Source organism: Corvus kubaryi, unplaced genomic scaffold, assembly GCF_017639235.1.
Source record: "Corvus kubaryi isolate FWS band 111438036 unplaced genomic scaffold, C.kubaryi_AGA036_p1.0 65304, whole genome shotgun sequence".
In the NCBI taxonomy this organism is placed as follows: Eukaryota; Metazoa; Chordata; class Aves; order Passeriformes; family Corvidae; genus Corvus; species Corvus kubaryi.
Window position 1 is genome coordinate 45,959 of NW_024581907.1, and position 23,756 is coordinate 69,714.

Consider the following 23,756-nt stretch of genomic DNA (forward strand, 5'->3'; position numbering starts at 1 on the left):
AAGAAAATGAAAACAAAATAAATTCAAAAGTTTCAAGGAGAAGGTGAAGTGAAAATGAATTATGCTCTTATTTATTTTCTTCACCTTTTTCTCTTGGTAGCTCTTAGGCGAAGTGATTTAATTCAATGTTGTGTCTAATAAAACACTTTAAATGTGTCCTTTTTGAAAAATATGTCTATAGCCTGCATTATGGTCTTATGACACTTTGAAATGAATTGAGCATTCTCACTTTTAAAGGTGCTTTAAGACTTGTTTCAAATCCTTAAAAGTCAAGTCTCCAGATTGAGGCCAGTGCTATCAAGAGTGGGAATAAATCAAAGAATCTGGATTTATATCTCAAACTCTCAGGAGGGGAAGTTCTCCCCAAGAAATTCTTCATGTGACAGGCTTAAGCTCCGTAATGTTTTCTGCACCCTGGCATAAATCCCTTTGTAATGAAGAAACAAAAAGGCAGCAGTAGTTTTAATATCAGATTTTCACTATAAAGTAGTATTTTTAATCTACACCCATATCCAGTTGCAAACAATAGTACTCCGTGAAAATCCATGGAAAAGCCGGCTTTTAATTGGTGTCCTAGAATTTTATTTAGCTCTTAGCATCCCTCATTATGCTGAAAGAGACCAGGAAACATATCAAAGAAATTATATGAAGAAAAGTATCGTATGATATGTGTCCAGCTGTTCCTCTAGTTCCACCACCATAATAGCAAGAGTTGGTGCAATGAAGTCCTATTATTATTCTAGAATAGAGATTGCTCAGTCTTTGTGAAATTAGCATCCATATTGACAAATTATACAGAACTGGCAAGCTGCCTCTCATTTACATATAAACTGTATTTACTTTCTCAAGCAAAATAAATACTTCTAGGGTCAGACACTCGTGCTAGAAATTGTCATGGCTCCAATTCCATTTTACATCACTGAGGACTTGCTCCCTTGCCAACAATAGAGTTAAGTAAATGAATGAATTTAACTCTTATCTGAATTCATTTAATAATAGCATATCTGCAGTTCAGAAACTAATCCTTCACCTCCAGGATAGCCATGGGCACTGTTGCAGACAATATTTTCAGCCTCTCTACGGCGAGACTTGCTTTAAAATTTTGCAGTTGAAAATACTTTCACTTCTCTTGACAACCTGCCTATTCATTTTATTGTCACTGCTTTCCCTCAGGCTCTGCCAAGAAGTTTGCACTTGCAGTTTGATCAAATTACATGCTTTTCCTTGATGTGAACATGTAAAACATCACTGTGTTTTGCTCAGGAAATGATAACAGATTACAGAATGTCCCATGTTTACGTCACTGATTTGAATCCAGTCCAAGCCACTAGTGACTGACTGTCATCCTTAAATAACCCTTATGAAACTGGAGAGAGTCTTAATCATTTTAATTTTGCAAATGAAATATTTCCTGAATATGAATGAGGAAAATCTAAAAATTCACATAGTTGAATGGGATGTAGTTGAGCTGCAGCTGAGCTTGAGTGGAAAGGAAAATATTTCCAGCAGATGAACTGTAAGGCAGCACTTGATTGACAGTGACATCTCAAAATAATTGAGGAACAGACGTTTCTCCTTCTTTTATTTTGATTCACCAAACGAAAGCCTTAGTTCTTCTCCCAGTCACCATTATGATGATAATATTAGCATTCATTAGGTATCTAAACACAACATCGATAATCATAGTAATGCTACCACATCGTAAATAGCAGAGGTAGTAATTTACATTAAAAGTACTGTTATCAATTGCCTCTAATAATGAAAGTGTCTCAATAAACATGCCAATAATACTCTTCTCTACCCCCTTTTAGAATCTCCAAAGAGAAATAAACCCAGCATATCCTAGTTGCTTTTACGTCAAGTTTTGAAATAAGACCATCAACTCTAAGCACACAAAGAAGTTATGTGTCAAAAATGCAGTCAAGAAACCATTTAAGGTCTTATTTGAATGATTTAGTGTGTTCATATTAAAAAAAAAAAAACCCAACTAAACAAACAAAAAGATCAACTTTTCTTGTGTTTCATTCCTATGATCCTCCATTTCCTTGGTATCTGGTATCAACATTTTTACATGTGTACTCTTGATGCTGAGTCATGATTTTCTTCAGTTTTATGTATATTGATCCCTGATTTTTTTCTCCATCAATATTATTATTTTTAGGGTGTGGAGGACAGAATTTAGTCAATATCACTGTGCTAAATTAGAAGCACTGTCCAAAATTCTTCAGATTTATTGGGTTTTACATTCAAATTAATCAATTTGTTATGATTAATAATCTTTGATAATCACATAGAATTCTCCCAGGTAATTCAGTATGTAAATGATATTTTTCATATTGGATCATTATTTCTGAGAGTGCATATGATTTGTGATTCCATATATGATGACGGATCATGTTTCTGCAAAGAAAGAGGTATCTGACTTCTTGCTGAAATTACCACTGTCCCTGGAAACTTCAAAAATTTTTGCGGCCTCCACTGTAATTGATGACATTTATTTTGAAGTACAGATGTAATAGATATCATCTTGTGTAGATCAGGAATTGATAAGTTAAGCACATCTACATCATATTTTGGTTTCAGTCATTGAACTGAAACTTTTATCACAACTTTGATTTACTCTTAAAATATTGCTGCATAGCTATTTAATATAGCACTTAGACTAGTCTCATGTTACAGATATCATAGAATCATAGAATAATATCCTGGCATGGAGGGTACCCACAAGGATCATGGAGTCAAACTCCTGTAGCCCAGCACAGGACAGCCCCAAGAGTCACACCATGTCCCCGAAAGCATTGTCCAAATGCTTCTTGAGCTCTGTCAGGCTGATGTTGCGGCCACTTCCCTGGAAAGCCTGTTCCAGTGCCAAACCCCTCTCTGGGTGAAGAACCTTTTCCTGATACCCAACCTAAACCTCCCGTGACACAACTTCAGGCCATTCCCTCAGGTCCTGTCACTGGTCACCACAGAGAAGAGATCAGTGTCTGCCCCTGCTCTTCCCCTCATGAGGAAGCTGTAGATTGTGATGAGGTGTCCCCCAGTCTCTTGTAATAAAATTTTGAGAACCACGGGTTTGAAACCAAAATAACCTAAGAAAGGATGTTTGATGTTGTCATGAGTGCTGTATACAGATAATGTGAACAGTGTTTGTGTGAATGTTTGCTTGAGTCAGGTTAACAGGAGATAGTTTTTACTGGGAGGTAGTGAGGACAGTATTACATTTGTCAATATATATGGGAAGAAAATGGGTGCTCAGACTCCCTAGGAATCATCTCAAGGCAGATTTTGTGGCAAAGGGAGTGCTGGAATGTCACAAACTTCTAAAAAGATGGAAAATTTTGGTGCAAAGGGGGGTTCTGGAAGGTCATTCTGAACTGTTCCTCTTTAAACTTGGACCTGTAGTTATGTCTCAAATACTTGTGTCTTTTTGCTTTTTGTAAAAGTTTTTCTTTTAAATGGTAAGTATTTATGAAACTATACTCATAGCGTCCTAGTGAGGTTAGGTGGCTAATGTATCTCAGTTTTGACAATGAGAACTCAGGCACTAAGTTCAGTGTGCATTCAAATTGTGGAATCCCTTAATAAGACAGACCAAGATGATGTAATAGTTGGGAATAGTGACATGCAGTAGAGATCACCCAGTTCGTCTTTGGAAATGAGATCTTTGTGTGTTGGACAGCAATAAGAGAAGAAATTTTTATAAGAAATCTTTTCTTACCATTTTTCTATCTGTTTGAACCTTATCACTACTGATGTGTTCCTAATGAATTCTGCTTGAAGACCACTTGGAGTGATAAGAAGCCCTATGGAAGAATTGTGGAAACTTTGTCTATATTGTACTGCAGTTCTCACCAGCATCGACCATGTCTATTTGAATTGATGTTTTTATATGAACACTGCATCAAGGATGAAATTCAACTTCTATGTTCCTCTTAGATATGGATAGCTTGAATAGCACAACTTTTAGATAAAGGGAAATTCGTTCTTCTCATCACAGCTGTCAACATTTTAGCTTTGACTTTATACTTGGTAAGGGGTTCATTACATTCCTATGGTTTCAAAAGTAGGAGTGTGAGGTGGAGAGGGAACAGTGATTCTTTAATATGATACTGGTGACCCTTTATGGTTTACAATGGGTCATAAAAAGGCAGGTGGTGATCAAAGGAGATAATGAAGACTTTTGTCAAGATATGGAATTTTCGAAGAGTTAATTGGATCCAGAACTGGTTGGCCAGGACCTTCATCTATTTTAATTGCTTTTTCTTAGGGGCTTTTTTGTGTATTTTCAGTTTTTGCAAGAGTATGTCTTTATGTCTGATTCTGCTCATTTGGGCAAGATATTGAATATGGGGCAGTGGGAAGTTCTGCATCACCCTAAGTTTCTCCCACGTATCCCACTTGGGACTAAAGACATTGCAAGTGTAGCATCTTCCGTGCTATGGAAGAGGTTTGATGTTCATCTTATGATGTTTTGGAAAAAGATGACAGTGGCTTCAATACAGGAAAAATCCTAACTCCACTGCTAACTTATGCTTTATGAGCCCAGTTCCCTTGTGCTTATGGCTTTTGCAGTGTTCATGTAATCGGAACAAGCCAAGAAAAAATTATAAATTGCATTAACTTCATCCGTTATCTATAAATATTGAGTAGGTAAGTGATACAGCAGCAGTAAGCTTTATAAAAGGTCTGTGAGAATTAGCAAATTTACATTCTGTGCATCCTGGCTCTGAGCCAGAAGAGTTTGTTTGGAGATTTTTTCTTTTTTTAACTCCACAAATTCTCTGCACCTTCAGATTGACTCTGATTATACTGATTCTTGCAGCTGCAATGGATTTTATTATTTTATGGCACACGGTACTTTTTCTGTCATTTCCTGGGTTTGTTGGGGTTTGTGGTTTTGTGTTGTTGTTGTTGTCATTGTGCTGTTTCACTGTTGCAGATAAAGTGAATGGCAAATCCATACCAAATGGATTTGCTTGTCATAAGAGCAAAAGCAAATCCAAGAAGATTGATGCGTATTAAACTCTACATTTTAGAATTGCAGGTCTTGTGCTTTAATAATTAGAGGGTCTACAGAACTGTTAACACAAAAAATTCAGGACAAAGCATTTCTGTGTTCCAACTAATCTCATCCTTTTTGGTCCCACTGCTCCCCATTGTTTCTTATGGGATTCTTCTCTCATTGCTTATTAACTCAGTTTCTGAATTCTAACTATATGTTGAATGTCTTTCTTATGCATTTTGTCTAGGAATGCTAGGGCTAAGAGCTGCATGGATTAAAACCAATATATGATGACAAAGGTAATATTTTCAGATATTAGTTTGATTTCAAGTAGTGCTGTAGCCTACACAGGCTTCTAGAAATGCTGGTGTTGTTGCCAAACTCATGGCACAGCCGAGAGCTGGGGGGTGGCTTGAAGTCAACCATCATAGCTCACCTTTGCTCTTTGGCCAGGAATTCTCTGGTAAATACTTGTGCCCAGGATGTGCCGTAGTGTTTTCCTATCAGAGCATCCAATTAAGAGTTTCTGGCATTCAGTCAAAGTAGAGAAATGCTGAAGTGATGATCTGAGGCTCTGCCATATTCTGTGTTTTATTAATTCTGTCAATACCTAATAGCTATGAACAAATCACAAGGAACTGGGGCAGCTCATTCCATGAGGTAATTCATTGACAGAGAATTTTTCAGCCACATACCTTTAGAATTTGAGAAGAGTAAAATAAAAGTGGGGCTGAGCATCTAAGCCAGAGAACTCTGATCCAAAGATATCTGAAGTCAGTAGGCTTTCATCTTGGTTCCTTGTCTTTGATTTGGGACCTGAGTGCAAGACAGCTGTTTCCAAAATTTCTTTTTAATATGATTTCTGTACTAGCTAAAGAATAGAAAAGATATTATTTCTTCAGTGACAGAATTGCCTAAATCTTTTGTTCCTCTACATTTAAGCAGGAGTCTGTTGTTATTTTTTAAGATGCTAATTCAAATTATGAAGTGTACCCATGATTGATTTCAAAGAGGAAGAGTTTGGCTTAGAATAAAATAGCCTGCCTGAAGCCTCGAGAAATTACAAATCACTGAGCCAAGCCTACCTTAGGAAAGGCAATTTTATCCTATTCAAAGAGGCATTTTTCCTTAGGTATTTTACATGAGAACCCTGTGCTCTACTTAAAAAAAAAAAAAGAACAAAAAGAAAAAGAGAGTTCTTTGCTTTAAAGAATAGCTATTCCTGAAGCTCAAAGAACTGTTTCTTCAAAGAAGAAACAGCAGAAACCAAACCCATAAAACAGTGTTGTGAGTTGGTTTTTTTTATGACTGATTAGTAGCAAGCCATTATCAGAGCTGTCAGGAACAGCTTCAAGTAGTCCACAGGAAATTTCAGGTTTTTAAAGCTAGTGCTAATTCTCTTAAAAGTGCCTTTTTTGGTAAGATTGAAAACAATCTCTAAAAAGCCTGCTAAATTTTAAACCTCTAATTCTAATATGCTGAGCTGTGAATTAGGACTTCCATCCTCTTCTGTCAAGAAAAGGCACATTAGTAAGATTTTTAAAAATTTCAAAAGCAGGTATTACCAAGATCATCTTCCATGTGAGTTGGAGGATGATATAAAAGTGAAAATGGTGAGTGGAGCTGTTTGCCTATCTCAGAAGTGGTTAAGCTACCACATGCAACCTTTTCACTGTTTGTTTGTTTCCTCGCTGAATTGAGCTTCCTGTCGTAAACAGCATCAAAAGTAGGTCATGACACCTTTAGATCTTTTTTTAATTTTGAGAGTAATTTTTTCCTCCAATCTTTCTTTTGCAGAGTTGGAGAAATTTTGCCCTAATTTAAAAAAAAAATAAATGTCAGTCAAAAGACAAAAGCTGGAACTTTTCCAGCTGGAAAGTGTGAAACAAGTCAAAAAATAGTAGGAGGGGAACTTGGTAAAAAGTTATGCTAAAACACTTCCTACTGTATTACCACTTAAAAAATAAAAACTATTTAAAAACCTTTCCAAGGTTGAATATGACCCAGAAATTAGAAAATTACCAATTTATTTAAACACCATCTTTTGTAATTCCAATGATATATTTGTATGATTTATGATAGTTTATTTTATCCTGAACTGACATCTGGTATGGAAAGCTTCAGCCTATGTAGTTCAAATTGCCAAATCTAGCAAACAAAAAATGTTGATTCACAGCACAAATGATAGGGTGACCTTAATAATTACTGATTAGGCCTCCATCTATTATGTATGTCTAAGAATAAATAAATTTATTCTATGGTTGTGTATTACAGCTGCTGCTAATTCTGAGGTGTATTTATATTCAAGGAAATAGGCTTGTTCGGTTTTCCTTTTAAATATTTATATCAATCTTCAAGAAACTAGACAACCATCATTGATAAAACTTGCAGATAACTAGAGGAGGAGTTGTCTACTATAAAAAGCAATCTGCATTAATTGATAAAATGGGACTTTAAGGATGAGGGTCTCATAGGAAAAGAGAATTGTTTGGATGGATGATACAAATTGCTTCGATGAAGGAGAGGCTTTAAACTTTCCACCATTTTTCCTCACTCCATTTATAGAAGTTTGCTTTCCCATTTCAAAGGCATAAACTGTGTGGGCAGCACATGGACAGGATGTCCTGCTTTGATCCCCAGAGAGCATCACCTTCAGATGGAAAGGGCTTCAAAATCCCTCAAAGAACTGAGGTTGCACTGACCAGTCTCTGCTTCACTGGATCCTCTTTCTTGTGCTTTTTGAAGATGGGAGAGGTGTTTGCCCTTTTCCAGCCACTAAGACTTTCAAACATCAGAGATTTGTATCTCCCTCAGCCCTATCAGCTATATCCTGTGCAGTTCCATGAACTCATTTTCTTATTTAAGTACAGCCTCATTGATTTCCCCGTGCCATGTGTAGCACTTCATTTCCCCAGACTCCGACACGAGGTGCACGAGCTGGAAGGCCTGAGAACAGACCCTGACAATAAAGATCCAGTCAAGGAAAGCATGCTCCTCCTCTTGTTTCTGAGCTTGCTGTCTCTGGGTCCCTTACCCATTGTGCAGCAAGCCTGTCCATTCCATAGCCTTCCTTTTGCTACAGATATGGATGAGGAGCGCTTCTTTCAGTGCCTTCACATCCTTACTCCTCCTAGATGCACAGAACATCACTGGTGCAATATCCAGTTTCTTGCCTTCTTCCTGCAGACAGCTGACAGTGTGCCCATCCAAGGACAGTCAGGCCTACAGGGAAAGGGTTATATCTTTTATAAGACCAAATAATACAGCTGGAAGAAAAACAAGAAAGATTTTTGTCTCAGAGGACTTTCATTAGATTTCTGAGCTCAAAACTCATTCTCTCCCCTGACTATATTTCTTGGTCTAATAAAAGATATTACTTCTCTTTACAAGCCTAGCAGGTTCATAGAATTACACCAGCAGAGCTACAACAACACTTCTGTAGGAGCAGGGAGACAGAAGCCCATAAAATTCAAAATAATATATGTTATATATGTTAAGGTTATCTATTCAATGTAGTCACTCTGAGCATAGTGATAATTAGCACAGAAATAGACCAGGCTGATTAGAGACTGTTTTTCAAAAGAGATATGAGCCTAATATAGGTTTCTGGAGATGGGAATAGAAAATGTCAATGTACTAAAGGTAGGAATAGATCTTTTGGAGTGACTTATATCTTATTTTTGTCAGTGAACAAGCACATAAGGAGTAAAAAAGAAATATGGAAGAAATTCTCTTAGTTACTGAAGTAAGATAATTATGAATCCTATCAGCTGAGCAAAAAGGACATTAATGAATATTTTCTAGTTTTATACATTGTTAATAGTATTCTGAGTTTTCAAATCTGTCTTAAAATCACAAAACCACAAGACAGACAGGTTTGGATATCAGGGACTTGGACTTAGAACAGCTTGTTTGTGCAAGGACTTAGTTCTGCTTGTTCAAGGAATTTGAATTTGCTGAACAATGATGGTTCCTGGGAGTAGGACTGTCATGAGTTGTGTAATGCTTGCACTAAGTTACTGTCAAGGCTTTCTTAGAAGGTATGTGGTCTCTATTTTCACGGCTTGTAAAACTGGTAAGGATTAAACTGATAAATGTAGATGTTCATGCCAGAAACCAGACAGTCCCATCATGAGAAAAAGATGTCCTGTAAGGACAATGTGTCCAGGCAAACAAACCAGCATAGCTTTCTGATTACTGAATGCTTTGGAGAAACTGCCTGTAATCTCCATAAAGGAGGCTATTACATGATATTATTCCATGAATAAATTTGTATATGAAAAATAGATGAATTATTCACTTAGTGCATCTTGCATAGAGGCAATTTATGTTTTCTATAGCAGTACAAATTCTCATTTTAATGAGTGCTTTAATGCAATGAAAAGTGAGCTGAGCATAGCTCCCAGGTGTTGTACTAAAAATGGAGGCACATTCAGGATCTATTCTAAGAAGAAATATAGTTGCATTTGCAGGTGTAGGGATAGGATTGGATTCTCATATAGGCCAGGGAGGCTTCTTTTCACTAAAATCTGGCTTACACCAACCCAGACTCCAGCCTCAACTGCCTTATATTCAGGTTCATGTTTGCAAAGCCTGATTGTGTATTAGAAGCACAATGAAGTGCAGGTTAAATCAGTAATATATAGCTATGCCAACACAGTTAATAAAGCGTCCAGAGTAAAGTGTTTAAATCAGAACAAATGCTGACAGACTACTAGCATTCATCTCTACTTTAGACAATGAATAGATGCCACACCAGATACTAGGCTCTTTGGGCTTTTTTTTTTGTCTCTTTAGCCTGAAGTGGGAGACTTACAGCACATTAGCTAGGATTGCATAAATGAAGGTTAGTTTTGCAGTGAAATTTTAAAAGACCATGATATTAAAAATAAAAAAATAAGTAAAAAAAATTATTAGGGGGAGTTTGTGTTAAAGCCTGAAGCTAGTAGCAATAATATCTTCTTTCTAAATTTGGGAAAACCAGTAACATTCTCCATCAAAACTATAATGGAGATGAACTCTGAGACAAGAGTAGTCCCACCAAGAGTCAGCTTACAAGCAAGCACTCTTAGTCCTGCCGACATTTACACCTTCCCCAGTAGCTGTTAACCTTAGGGCATGCTCCTTAAAAGATGATCAGTGTCCCCAGGCAAAAGCTTTGAGTGTGCATTGGGAGACAATGCAGTGGTACACACAGGCTGTGGAGAAAAAGGACTTGAGGATTCTTGTTTTGTGCTCTGTCTAGCATTTGGAAGGGTGTTATTTTTAAGTCACCCTTCCCAGATGAAAGAAATTTTTCACATGGGAAGGAGCTGGGATGGTTATTTGAGCCTAACTACTGATTTCTTAATGTACTCTTAAGACAGACATTTCTTTCTTCTTAAAAGTAGTAGATCTTTTCAAATGGAAAGATGATTTTAAAATAGGTATTATCCCTTAAAATTAAATCCCAGAAAGACTGTAGCGAAGAGCACAGTATTAATACTTAGCTGGTTAAATTATCACTGCCATAGATGCCAATACGTTCTTAGAAGGATCTTTGCGATATCAAGCTAACTAAGGAAAATTCTCAGTGGTTTAAAGTTCTTGGTTTCTTTACCCTATTTCAGCAGTGTGTATGAATCTATTGTAGGAATATAGTGTTCTAGCAAATATAATTCTCATCCTTTGCAAGACAGATTTATAGCGTTCTGTAGTTTTAATTACTAAGATATATTTCTAATTTATTTTTGTAGCAAATTGCAGTGTCATTAAAGCAGTGATTTTCATTTGTAACAAAAATTTATTTTAGTGATTCAGCTATTCTAGACAGGGTTTATTAGATGTGTCATTTAATCTTTTAAACTAATGGTTTACTGTTTTCCACAAGGATCTTTTATTTAAGTCTTCAGGTACTCTACAGCATATAATTTGCCACTTATTTATGAAAGAATACGAAATTTACTCACACTAATGCCTCCGTTTCTTTTTTGCAGAACTACCCACTACTGCATGTGGCTCCACTGAACTAGTTACTAACAGACCCTGATAGGATTTAGATATTCTTCAGTGGAACACTGACTAGTAGTAAGCGTAGTGGACTCCAAATTTGCTCTAAATCATGTATGCACAAGTGTAACAGATATTTTAAACAGGTTATGTACAGCTGTGGTAGCTCTACAGCATCACCCCCAGGAAAAGCAATTGGGCAGTCAGAATTACACTTCTTCTGCTGGTAAGGGGAGGATGCTTCTGAAGTCTCCTTGGAGGCAACATCAGAAGGCCATAGAGAGTACAGGCCTGTTTTAGGGACAACCTTTCAGCTAGCTAGTGATGAAGCAAATGCCCTCTGGTATATAAAAAGGAATGAAGTTGAATTTATGGACTAAACTCACTGAAGGTGAGTTTATGGTGTTGGTAATTAGAAGATTGCTTTTGACCATTATCAGTATAGCATTTGGTTATCAGCATAGCAGTTCTCTCATGGCCTCTAGACCTAAGAAAATTTCAGTTTATTGATGCTAAAATGGCCTGTGCTTTGCAACTAAGGCTAGATCATCTGCAGGCAAAAATTTTAGAAAGTATTGTCTAGACCCCAGAGAGGTCTATGACCAGACCACATTATTTAAATATTTCCCAGTGGTGGATGCTCCTGGTACCTGTGCTGATCTTTAGGACTCTAGGTGAGCACACTTGCTCTCATTGCAGTTGAATTTAGTGGGAAGAAGTTACTTGTTGTAATCCACGTTGTTGGCCACAACCATCTCCTCAAATTCACTCAGGACCTTTCTGTTCTCCACTGCCCCAAGTGTCAGGGTCAAAAGAGAGCCTTCAGAAGAAGGTGCTGTTTCTTCTCAGTTGGGGCCTGGTACTGATAACTAACTCTGGTTGGTCACTGCTGTGCTAAATTTTTTTATTTCTTCACTAATAGTTCTGATTCTTAAGAATGTTGCTCTGTGCTGAAGGAGTGGGAAAAAACATCCTCAATCTTATTTTCTTCACTACCAAACCCTCAAAAATATATGATCCAGTAAATCACTTGTTATATCTGGTCCATAATGCACTAAAATCTGGTGACTCTGTAGCCATATACTCTGTGAGCATGGGTTATACTGGAGTAATATTTTCTGACATATCAGTGGCAAAATGCAGCTTTGATTTACTAGCCAGTATCAAGCTGGGAATTCTGTGACATATCCAACTTAGCAGACCTCTTTATTTCTGCCAGTGCTAAGAATAAATCCTGAATTTTACAACAGAGTATTGATCTGTGTGTAAGCAAAGATTGTTTCCATCTCCATGTTCCTCATTTAAGCATCCCAGGAATCTGAAGAATCAATGGAAAGCAGTTTGTCATCTAGTGCTACTCCTGCTGCATTACCATGTTAGCTCCTCTGTAGTGAGAAACTTGAAAGCAATATTTGAGTAAAAGCTTGTTTTGGTTTGTCACTTTGTACCTAAGCTCTCCATTCTTTAGGCACTCTCCAGAGTGCCTTCACATATGCACATTTAAAATGGAAATAAGCTAAATTGCCCTTTCATGCAAATTTCTCATGCTCCATCAGCTTTTTTCTTTCTTTTTTTTTTTTTCTCTAATATTTACGTTTTGGTGTTGATGCTTTGTGAACAGCTGTTCCCTAGCCCCTCTGCTTGGGAAGCATGTTGCAATAGCATGTATGAATAGGAGATGCTCTTGTCAGATCTCTCTTTGTACTACATTTAAGAAGGAGCTGGAAAACTCCGCTGTGCTGAGCAACAGAAAGTGTAAGCTACTTTGATGTTGTGTAACTTTGAACAGCTTCTAGACAGGTACAAATATGCTTAAAGATATAGAAATTGTCTGTGCTGAACACTGCTGTATGTTTCCACAATATCTACATGCTAATTCCTTTGCTTTTCATGTTGGCAATGAGAGGCTGAATGTGTCTGAGGAGACAGGGACCCACAGTCTTTGAGACAAAAATAGTATCTTATTGCAGCTGCCTCTCTTTGACATTGTATTTTGTATTTGAAAGTAGTGTTTTCATGTCAGTACATCAGTGCCTTGACTAAGGAGGAAGTGTTTTTCTGTGTCCTTTTTTTATTTGGTGTTTCATGGTGAGGTTGAGAATTGTGTAATAATGCCAAAGATGCTAAGTGTAAGTATAATATGAAATGAGGTTGCTCTATTTCCAAGGTTTTCAGGACAGGTATTTTCATGGTATGTGCATCCTGGGAACATCCCCCACCCTTCACCCAAGTCCAGTGAACTCGTTCTTCTTGCATGAGGAAAACAACAGCAGTACTGCCTAGTGAGCATTCAGTAGCTAAATAAATACATAAATATACTTTTGAGTAAATAGTGCTGAGGTATTGCTTAATTTAAAATCCTTTAGCCTGCCAAACAAAAATGGAGATTCCCGTATGCTATGCCTGAAAAAAGTACACTTCATAACATTGTACTTCATAGGAAAAGATAACCAGATGTAGAGTTCCTTGATGCATTTCTGTGAAAGCAGTGGTGTGATAATTCTGCTTACACTTCAAAAATAGTGCTAAAGAGGTGCCACTGAGGTTAGCCCAGATGTTCTGTAGCCTCATTGGGCCCCATATATACTCAAACATGCATTGCTTGTCTGCTGCCTTTAAAATAAGAACAGATTTCTTTAGTGCAAGCACAGGTCGGTACTACTGCTCTGCAGGAGCCTCTCTTTTTCTTCCCAGCTTGGAGAGTGATGAATCTAATACACAATTCTCCACGTGGATTTACTTCCAGAGCTGACTCCCAGACTTCTAATTCAGTGATTATATTGAAGGGGAGATCTTTATTGCAGGGAAAAAAAAGCCAAGGTTCTTCTCAGCATACGTGCTCACCGAGCTGACTGCAATGCAGTGTGGAGGTGCCCAGGCAGCTCAGCACTGGCAGCACTCTGCTGCAGAAGCAGGGCATTCACCATGGGTCACTTTACTCTGAAGGATTCACTTACGGCATTTGCTGGACTGGGTTTATTCAGAATGCTGCTCTGTAAACCCACTTTCCTCCAAATGAAACAGTGGTGGGTTTGCTCTGCACTATTACTATTTTGATTTCTTACTGGAATGTTGCCCCCAGAATTTCTGAGCCCTGAACAGCAAACAGGTTTTGTTGACACTCCACTTTGACAAACCATTTCTGAAAATTCAGACCATAAAAACGTGCCTGGCTAAGCTGAGGGGAAAGCTGGGAGTCTGCTGAAGAATGTTTGAATACTGCCAGGGAACTGATGAGAAACTGAAATGTGCTCTGTGTGTTTTCTTGCTACCTGTAGAGAGGGAGCTTCATGCAACCAAGTGGAAAACTGCTTTTCATTGTTTGTCATTGAATAGGTTTGATCAAAGGTTTTATGATGGTATCAAAAGCTTTTATATTGTGATTTAATACAAGCTGGTATAATAACCTTGAATATTTTTCTCTGATTTCATAAAGATGGTGGACAAAACAGACCAAGTTCAGTTATAAAACCTGATTTTAAGATTCTTGGTTTTCTTCCAGACCTCACATGACTTAGATAAAAGACATCCTTTTTAACTCTTAATATGCTTAATGAGAAAGGAGACAGTAATTTGCAATTAAAAATCAAAGTGACTATATTTATACTGCACACAAACCTAAACTTACTTAGTATTATCAATTACCTTGGGATAATTCAGACATTAGTGAGAAAGCTTTCAGTGTAAAATGAAAGTGATATTCATGAGTTTTACTCTGGCAGTATGAAGAAATTTGTTAGCAAAGGGGTGATGTCGGTATTGGGTCAAAGAACAGGCTTTTCTGAGTATTTGAGGTTAATTGAAATATGGAGGCCATGGGAAAAGAGATCAACATCTGACTCACCATTATCCTTGTCTGACTCTTCTCTTCAGAGTTGTGTAAGGTTGTCAGGGGATGGGAGTAAAAAAGATGCAAGAAAGATGAAAGCAAAGGAAACAGGGCTGTACAATAATTTGTTTTGTTAAGTCCCATCTCCTTCATAACACAAAAGGAGAAGGAGGAGTTCGGGGAAAGTTTTCTGAGAGGACTGCCTGAGAGAAAAGGAGATCCAAGGGCAAAGAGAAAGGGGAAAGGACACAAAGTGATTTGACAGATGAGTCAAAGCTGGATGTAGCGAAAAGTGAGGTCCCTTTTCCCCCAGACACCAACCCAAACCCTAAGAAACAAGCAAACAAACAAACAAAAAACAAGATAGGAAAAAGGCACAGGAAATGAAAAGGAAGATCAAGGGAAAGAAAAGCAGAGAGGACAGAAAGTACACTGATAGTACAAAGAGAAATGGATGGCAAGAGGTTTTGTAATGTAGGAAAGAGGAAGATAACGACAGGTGAGCGAACTGCTGAGAGTACTGAATTCACAGTAAAAAAGGACTAAAGAAGGGAAAAAATGGTATTTTCCAAAGATAAGAGATGACAGAAGGGGAAAATGATAGATTAAAACCAACGAATTTCAAATGAAAGGGAAAGAAGCGATAGAGAAAGTGAGCCAGAGATAAAGAGATGGGGGGGAGGAGAAGTGGGGGATCATTAGAATGACACCACTGGCTTGGAGACATGGTTCATTTTCTTTGAGATGTGGTAATTTACTACACATTTGAAAAATTATACCATTAGATTCTAGAATCTTGGCCTAAGCACTAAGCATCAGCTTTGTGAGTAGAGCATGGAGTGTGAGAACACCTATGAAGTCCGTGCCATTTCCCTCATAAATTCAACATTTGTCAGTGATCTAAAACACTCAATTATAACTTCTGGCAGCAATCTGGGTCCTTGAGAAAACAATGAGTCAGGAGCTAGTAGGCAAATGAACAGCAGGTTACCAGCAGGTAAGTTTCCATTAGCTTCTTTATTTCAGTTCAGTAAGAAAAGAAAATTTGGTTAGTCCCCAAAGCAAAATATTTTATTAACTCCAGTCAGCGTTATTCTGCCTTGTGCTTTGAGGAAAGAAATTCCTACTTAGGTCACTTGCACTTGTGTCTATGATCAGTTAACAAAACAAATCCCCCACCTTGACTGCTGCAATTACAATCCTTAGCCCACTGGATAAAGAACTAAACTTGGGTATTCACATCCACCTAATAGCTCGAAAATAACACAGCAAGTCTAGGGGCAGGCCATTCCATCTAGTCCAGAGACAGATTAAAGCAGTAAAACACACTGTACAAAATAATTAACTGAATGCACAGAACTATATAGATTTCACCACGCAGAATGCAGGAGAAACAAGGGCTGCTATACATTATCCAATTGTTGAGCACCGTATTTTCTATTGATTTTAACACCTTGCTATTTGCTGACTGTTACCTAAGCTTCGGTGAAGGTAGCAGCTAAACACAGAAAGCTTTCCTGCTAACCACTCCTATTAGGAAATTGCTGTGAAGAACAAAACTGATCCTTGCTTCTTCAGTCAAGCCCAGAGTTACAAAGGCCCTCAGTTAACCCCTGGCCATCAGATTTTTTTCAGATCTGGTTGACAAACTGTTGGTTGCTGGCTAAAGAGCTGAACTGAAAGGATTCTTTAACCAGGTAACAGAGCATCTGACTAAATTTTAAATGACTGACAGTATCATATTGATGATGAAAAGATTTTTTTATGGTGTTTTTTCTTTGAGACAGTCTTTAATCAATAGGATTTAGTCTCTGATTTCCCAGTTGCTGTTGGATGTTATATTAAACAACAGCTGACAAGAGGCATCAGCAGTACTCTGTGCAAAACAATTTCTATGTTGTCCTTGAATTTTGCCTAGACTGGTGTCCTGGAAAATGTTGCAAATTCTGAATCCACATATCACAAAAAAAATCCACCTTTTTCTTCATCATTTTTTATTATGTGTCCTATTTCCAGTCTTCCCAGCACTCCTGGGAGTTTGAATCTTCCAACTGAGTGGCATTTTGTGACAGCTTCATGGGGGCTTTTCCATTTCTGTGAATTTAGTATGCTTTGGAATGGAAAAAAGGATTATTAAGGCACATTCCTTCTGTTGAAGTCAGATCTTGTAAGAATTTAGTTCCTAAAGCAGGTTGGACCTGGGTGAAAATGGAGGAGAGAGTTTCTGAAGAGCATGTGGGTACTTCAGGCAAGGAGGCTGCTATTTCTCTGGCTCATCAGCTCTGTATGAACTACTCTGTCATAGGCATTTCCACTGGAAATGTTTCATCAGGCTGTCCATACTAAAAACAAGATACTGGCGGGGTTGTTTTCTTTAAATGACTGAGAAATAAATGAAAGAGTCAGTGATCCCAATGTCCTTACAGATTTTGGTTGTGGACGTAGTGCACTTTTATCTTTCAGATTTCCATTGCACTTTCTCTAGTGTTTTCTGCTCTTGACTCTAAGTAGTGTTGTGATAATGTAGTCTGAGTTCTGAGGTGGTTGCATTGCAGTGCTGGATAAACCAGTTCCTGAATATTTTCTATATCCATTGAAGTAACAGAATACTCTAAACTTTGATGTAGTGACAAGCAGTTAAGTAATTTATCTGTATCACTATTCTGCTTTTATTCATTTTCTCTGATGGTCATCAACTGTGATCATAGCAGGTCAATGTATTTTTCTTGATTAATTGACACAATTTACTCTGCCAGAAAAAATAGTGAAAGCTCTCAGATATTCGGCAGAATTCAATGGTTGCATAGGAAGTAGGGGAGGAAAACTGGCTGTAAGCTCTGTCGTAAAGGCATTATAGATTTTAGTGTTCCCAGTTCCTTATAAATAATGAAATTGTAAGTACACATGAAATAGATTTTTGCCTACTTTAATATTGATACACAAATTAAATTCCTTTCATAATGCATTGTTCATATAGTCAAAACATTTTAATGAAGAAGGGAAGTAAATTTTTGGCTTTGCCAGCAAAGCAGGAGAACAAAGCCCATTTCAACAATGATGATAGTGAGGATAACAAGCTGGGATGTGGGATGAACAGAAAGAGATTGCAAACTGGATAGCAAAGGAAGTAGAAGACTGACAACTTTTCCATCTTCATCTTATTATATCAAACGTAGGAGAGTGAAAGCTGTCATTAGAATAAATAAAATAAACTGCAACAGAAGTACAAAGTACTACAAATGATAAATTTCATGGTGTGAAGATGACAAGCACTGTGATCAGTAAGAGAGTTCCCATCACCCATCTTCCCAAATCTACCAGAGTTAATGTGAGATTCTGTCATTGTCTGATCTATTCTCTCATTTCAACCATTAGAGAGAGAACAAAAGAAAAAAGGAAGTAAATGCAGAAGCAGCAAATGTTTTGCAGCAGCAGTTAAACAAGACAAAGCTGAAGAGGGAGCTTCATACCACCCCATCTCAATGTTTCAGCAGTAGTTACATTTGCTTCTTGCTCCAATGGCAAGCTCAAATTGTCATCAATAAAGGCTGATTTGTTTTCTCCTAATAACAGTAAGCAGCTCCCACTCAAAATCAATTTCAACTTTGTTGGCAAGCTCTGCACATTTGTCTTCAGCATGACTGAGCTGCATAAAGGAACAATTGAATTGAAAATTAAATGAACAATAATTGAAAATAAAAAGTGCATTTTTAAAGGAAAATTGGTGCTATGCTGCATTTCCAGAAATCAGTTAAGTTGGTGGGGGGAGATTGCCTTAAAAAAGATAGGGTTGGGCTAAAAACTTAATTATATAAATATGTACACATTAACGTACATAATTAAAAGTGGACTTTAACCTCAAAAGGATAAAAAGGCTCTTCAGCAGCTTCCTAGGGTTTTAGTTCTGGCAAAAGCAGCAGAGTTTCTGCAGTAATTATACATCCAACACATTTAGATATGTTAATTGGGTCTAAGTTCTAATTAGTTTCTTTGTGTGACTAAGAATGACAACCACCAAATTAATTTAATGCAGTTTTGTTCTGAGCTTAGTACTGGTTTTGCTATTTTTTGTACAGAAAATGTTGCCTGTGGAATGCTTTGCTTTATGGGATGTCAGTGGTTTGTCACGTACAAAGTACAGTGCAAGTATATTTGCTGCATTTCGCTTTATTATTATAGTCAACACACTTCAGCATTTAGGTTATTCAGCTCAAAGTGTTGCAGGGCTTTGCCAGGGGAGTGATGAGGACCTGGAATGTGTCAGCAGTCCATCCATGACTACTGAACAGCTAGATACACTGTGGAGGTCCAGAAGAAGCCAAGCGGGCTGGTATGATCTCTTGTTGGGCTTTGTGATCAGATGGGAATACGAAGTGGGGAAACCAAGCAGGAGTAATTTGTGCTTTTATTTAGAAACAGCTATTGGAAAGATGAGCAATTACAAGAGAGTAACATGACGCCTCCTGAGTTTGATTCTCCTTGTAACCTGTTGGTGCTTTCAATTTCTCTGGTGTTCTGGATCTAGTAGATCCTTGATTCAGTCATTCCTTGAGATTTCAAGTATGCTCAGCATTTCCCTCACTCATTCCCTGATAGTATAACTTTGACTTCAGAAGGGTAAGAATTAGCTGTGAGTACTTCTGAAAGTAGCAGACAGAAGTGACTACGTTGTTTTAAGGCTATCTTCCTTTGGGAAACATAGAATCATGGGATCATTGAGATTGAAGAAGACCTTTGAGACCATTGAGTCAAACCCAACTCCTATGTCATTGCAGAAAGTTTTTTTTTTTTACTTTTTGAGACACGCATTTCTTAAGGAGGCATCTTCAAAGAATTGATATGAATGTTATCGGAATTAAAAAATATAGAAGTCGCTACAAAATAGGTGTAATGAAGAAAACAAATATTTCAAATTATCCACTTCTGGAATGGTTAAATTTGTTTACTTGAAGTTAGTTCTTTCTTTTCTGTTTTACTTTGAGAGATCTATGAAACACATATACAAAGCCTTTTCACACAAAGGCTGAAAATAATGATTTCGTAAATTCCTCCTCAAGTATGGTCAGCAGAGGTTTTCCCCTTCTTTACAAACCCTTTCAGATGGTTCGAGGCAACCTGCCATTTCTGTGACTCTGTGTGAAATTACAGTCATATTTTCGATGTTTTGCAGTTCTTTTTCTCTCAGATTACAGTGTTGAATGCTCCAAGAGAATAGTCTTAGTAGAGGCCACTGGACCCAACAATAACCTACTGATGTTAATCTTGATTTGTCAGAGGGAGCAAGACCTTTTGTTCCTTTAAATAGGAGTCAGAAGATGAGCATCCCTTGAAAGGTTTCATTCACAGTCCATGGAGAAGGAAATTCAGAGCAAGAACTCATAGCTGCAGGTGGCTGTCTCTTTGGCTGTGTAATGACTTTACACAGGCAATTGGTTTACATGCCTTAATTGAGACTCTGCTCCAAAGTCCTCTGAAGTCAGTCATTTCCTTCTGTTGGGTTTTGGATTTAACACTGGTAATTGTGCAGGCCAGCTGAGTGAGGTAATGAATTTCAAAAATGAAACTGGTTATCTTGGTATGTGGTGCTAAGGCACGATGTGTGGTTGATTGATTTCTTTCTCTGTGCTCAAAAAAAGCATCTACCATCATACAAAAAACAGGCAAGTTGTATTTTCAGAGAAGCTGAATTACAAGTCGGTATCTACTAAACTCAGATTGAAAGGCAGATAATCCTAGAGAGATTCCTGAGCAAAAGCTTCATCCACAGAAGCTCAAGAAATACGATAGCACCAATGCAAAGAATGGCGTAGATGAACTTCTGCATTATCTATTGTGGTCCTCTCTCAATACTGTGGTGTGCCTATCCAATGGTCTTTTCCTCAATCATCTTTAAGTGTGATTTTTAACCTGGCTTAAAATCACTGCTGTTTCATTAGCAATTAATAGTATAAGCTTTAATTAAAGCTGGTGTAATTCCTTTTGTCAGAGTTCCACTAGGAAGGATGGGCTGGAGCAGACAGCATGCTAAAATGATGGTAGCTATTATTTCTTCAATTACTGAAAGTAAGGTAGAAATATTGTTACAGCTACAGTACTTTTTAAATGTTTTCAAGTAATATAGAAGTCGTCTCTCAGCTATTTTAAAACAATGCATATAATTCCAAATCCTGGATGCTGTCATCCATTGCACTGGTATTTAAAATCAGAAACTGATATCCTTAATTGCTTAAATTTCAATTTAAAGCTGAATCTGTGCACAAGCCATTCCAAGTTTCCATGCCATTGATTCCAGAAGGTATTCCGTTTATTTCATATGTTCCTGCTTAAAGCCACCTAAGAGGAGTGACTAGCAAAGTTTTATGGGCAATGAGAAAATTTTTGTTTTCTCTTTTAGCTTGGCTGCTGGAACCCCATCACTGGTCTGAATGGGTCACTAACAGACAGAAAGCTGGAGAATAACATGCGAGGAGTGGTTCTGCGTGTGGTGACTGTGCTGGTAAGCAGATGCTCAACCTTCTGCACTAGCAGGAATGGGTTTTTTTTTCCTTTTGCCTCATCTTTTTATTATGTACATCATTTTACCAAGAAGGTAGTTGGCGTTAGAGTGTCTGATTTAAGCTGGTCAAAAAAAACCCAGAAAAATGGATAATTTTCCACAAGATAAAATTATTTATCAGTACAGTGCATTTCAGACTGAATCAAACATGTTAGAACCTTTTTCTTGCACAAGCACATTCTAAATTAGGTAAGACAAGCATATGAGCTGATAAAGGGCAACTTCAAGCGCCCTGTTAGCTAAAGTTACCTAGCTGAACCTCTAAATGATTCAATTCCAATCACCTTGGCAAATTGAGAGCAGTCTAACACAAATTGTCACACTCAGGAAATATTCAAGGTCAGCTTAGGGCAAGTAATGTTAGTTTGGTAAAACATCTCCTGTCCCATCCTAGTTTTCTTCAGCCGGGTTCTTCCCCTTTGTGGGCATCTTGTGTTTAGCAGCCACAGGAAAATTCTTGGTTTAAAGCTGAACAGACAATGTCTACCAGAATAGAAGGTACTTCGTGTTATGAGGCCAATGTATTCCCTGCCATAAACTTTGCTTGAGGAGAAGTTTTTAAGAGTGGAAAAAAATTTAAACAAAGAAAAAGAAAATAATATGAGACATGTAGCCCTCTTTGGACCAATGCCCAAATACAAAGTTGATCTGGGGCTGCAGAATTGTAAAGGTTAGATTGAACCATTTTCCTCTTGCTACTATCTACTTGTGTTTGAGTTCAGTGTCTGAGGGCCCAGCACTTGTTTATAAAGAACAAGAAAAGAGGAGGTTTTAGGCTTTGCATTGCTGATAGTGCATGATGAAGGAAGAGGCTCCTACAGGGGTGGAAAGTGAAATCACCAGAGCATGTCAGTGCCACAGACACAGCAGTTTTGTACCCCTCCAGTTATTTTATGGGTATTTAAACACCTTTATCTGTCAGGGTAAACATTCTGTTACAGCTCTTAGTACACTAGAGAACTTCCTGTGACAGTATCTACAAGACAAAACAAACCAAATAACAAAAAAAAAAAAAAAAAAAAAAAAAAACACCCAAAACAACAACCAAAAAAACCGAGAACCACAAACCTAAAAAAAAAAAGAACCCAAAACCAAACCAAACAACAGCAAAAGCCAGCCAAGAAAGGATGAATGCACAGAAAAAAAGGAGCAGTAACAGAGAGGGGGAGGATCATACTTTAATTGCATGTTCACCAAAATAGTATCATGTTGGCAGTGGCTGCTCTTTGTTTTCCCTGATACTCATATTAATTGGTTCAGTATAATTATCTGTTGACAAAAAGGACCTGTGGATTTTCCCTAGAAAGATAAAGTTGTTCTTCTTTCCTCTCTCCCCACTGGTTTATCCCCAGTTATCTTAGTTACCTTGCTGGAGAGCCATCTTCTTTCACGTTATTATAGCATGAATATTTATCAACGTGCAAAGATACACAAAAAAAAAAATTATCTATGCTGATAGGATTCTGTAGTAATTATAAAAATGAAAGCAGACATTTAAAGTTCAAGACAGCACACGACACTTCAGTCTCCTCACTAGTTTTATATCTGCTGGATAGGACAAAATTGGAGATTTATATTTAACCTGTGAAATGTGTGATTCTTACCTTGGATGTGAGAGCAGGAGGGATTTCACCAATTAAATTTATTTTAGTGATGATCTTCTTTATATTTTCTCTTCCATCTTTCTCACTGTTCTTCAATTAGGTCAATACTTTTCTGTTAAGATAAAGAATCTGTGCAGACTGTGAATGATTAGTTATTGATATTAATTCTGCCAGTTTCTAACAGTATGATCTTGATCCAGGGAAAAAAGTGTTAAAAATTAAATAATATACCTTTGAATATTAATAGGTTTATTTTTCATGGAGAGTTGAGAAGTTTACATTCATTTGCAAATTTGTTTTGTTAACAGTTCAAATCTCTCATGTCTTTCTAGATAGTACCCCTTCTCCTCTTCCAATTTCATTTTGTTATGCCTTCAGGTTGAAAAGGACTTATTCTAAAAATTGCAGTAGAATTTGAGAGGATAGCAAATTGCAGCACCTGGGTTTATACTGCATTATACTAAAGAAATGAAACATTCTGGAGTCTGAAAATAAATGATTTTGACTTCTTTCCTCGGTCTTTCAGTAAGCAAATGCTGAACAGTTCCCATCATCCATCTACTAATTCCTTTCCCTAAGTAAATTTAATAATTATGGGCTATGTATCTGCAGACCCAAACCAAAATCTCTTTGTGAGTATGGCAGAATACAGTATAGCCCCAAACTGGAAATCATCTGGTTTCACTTGGCAGAGAATCCCGGCTCCTCTGCAGTAAATGTGAATGCTCTCCTTTGCATAAATAGCAATAAGAAATATTTCTTTGTGGTTTATTC

General features: G+C 37.4%; 1 protein-coding gene across 1 annotated transcript in view; it reads left to right on the forward strand.

Moving 5' to 3' along the window:
• Window positions 1-23,756, forward strand: part of LOC121673266 (glutamate receptor ionotropic, delta-2-like) — a 212,061-nt gene that overhangs the window by 45,945 nt on the left and 142,360 nt on the right. Inside the window, exon 4 of the mRNA XM_042046431.1 lies at window positions 21,217-21,318. Within this exon, the coding sequence (XP_041902365.1) occupies window positions 21,217-21,318 (102 nt within the window). The remainder of the gene's footprint in view (window positions 1-21,216; window positions 21,319-23,756) is intronic.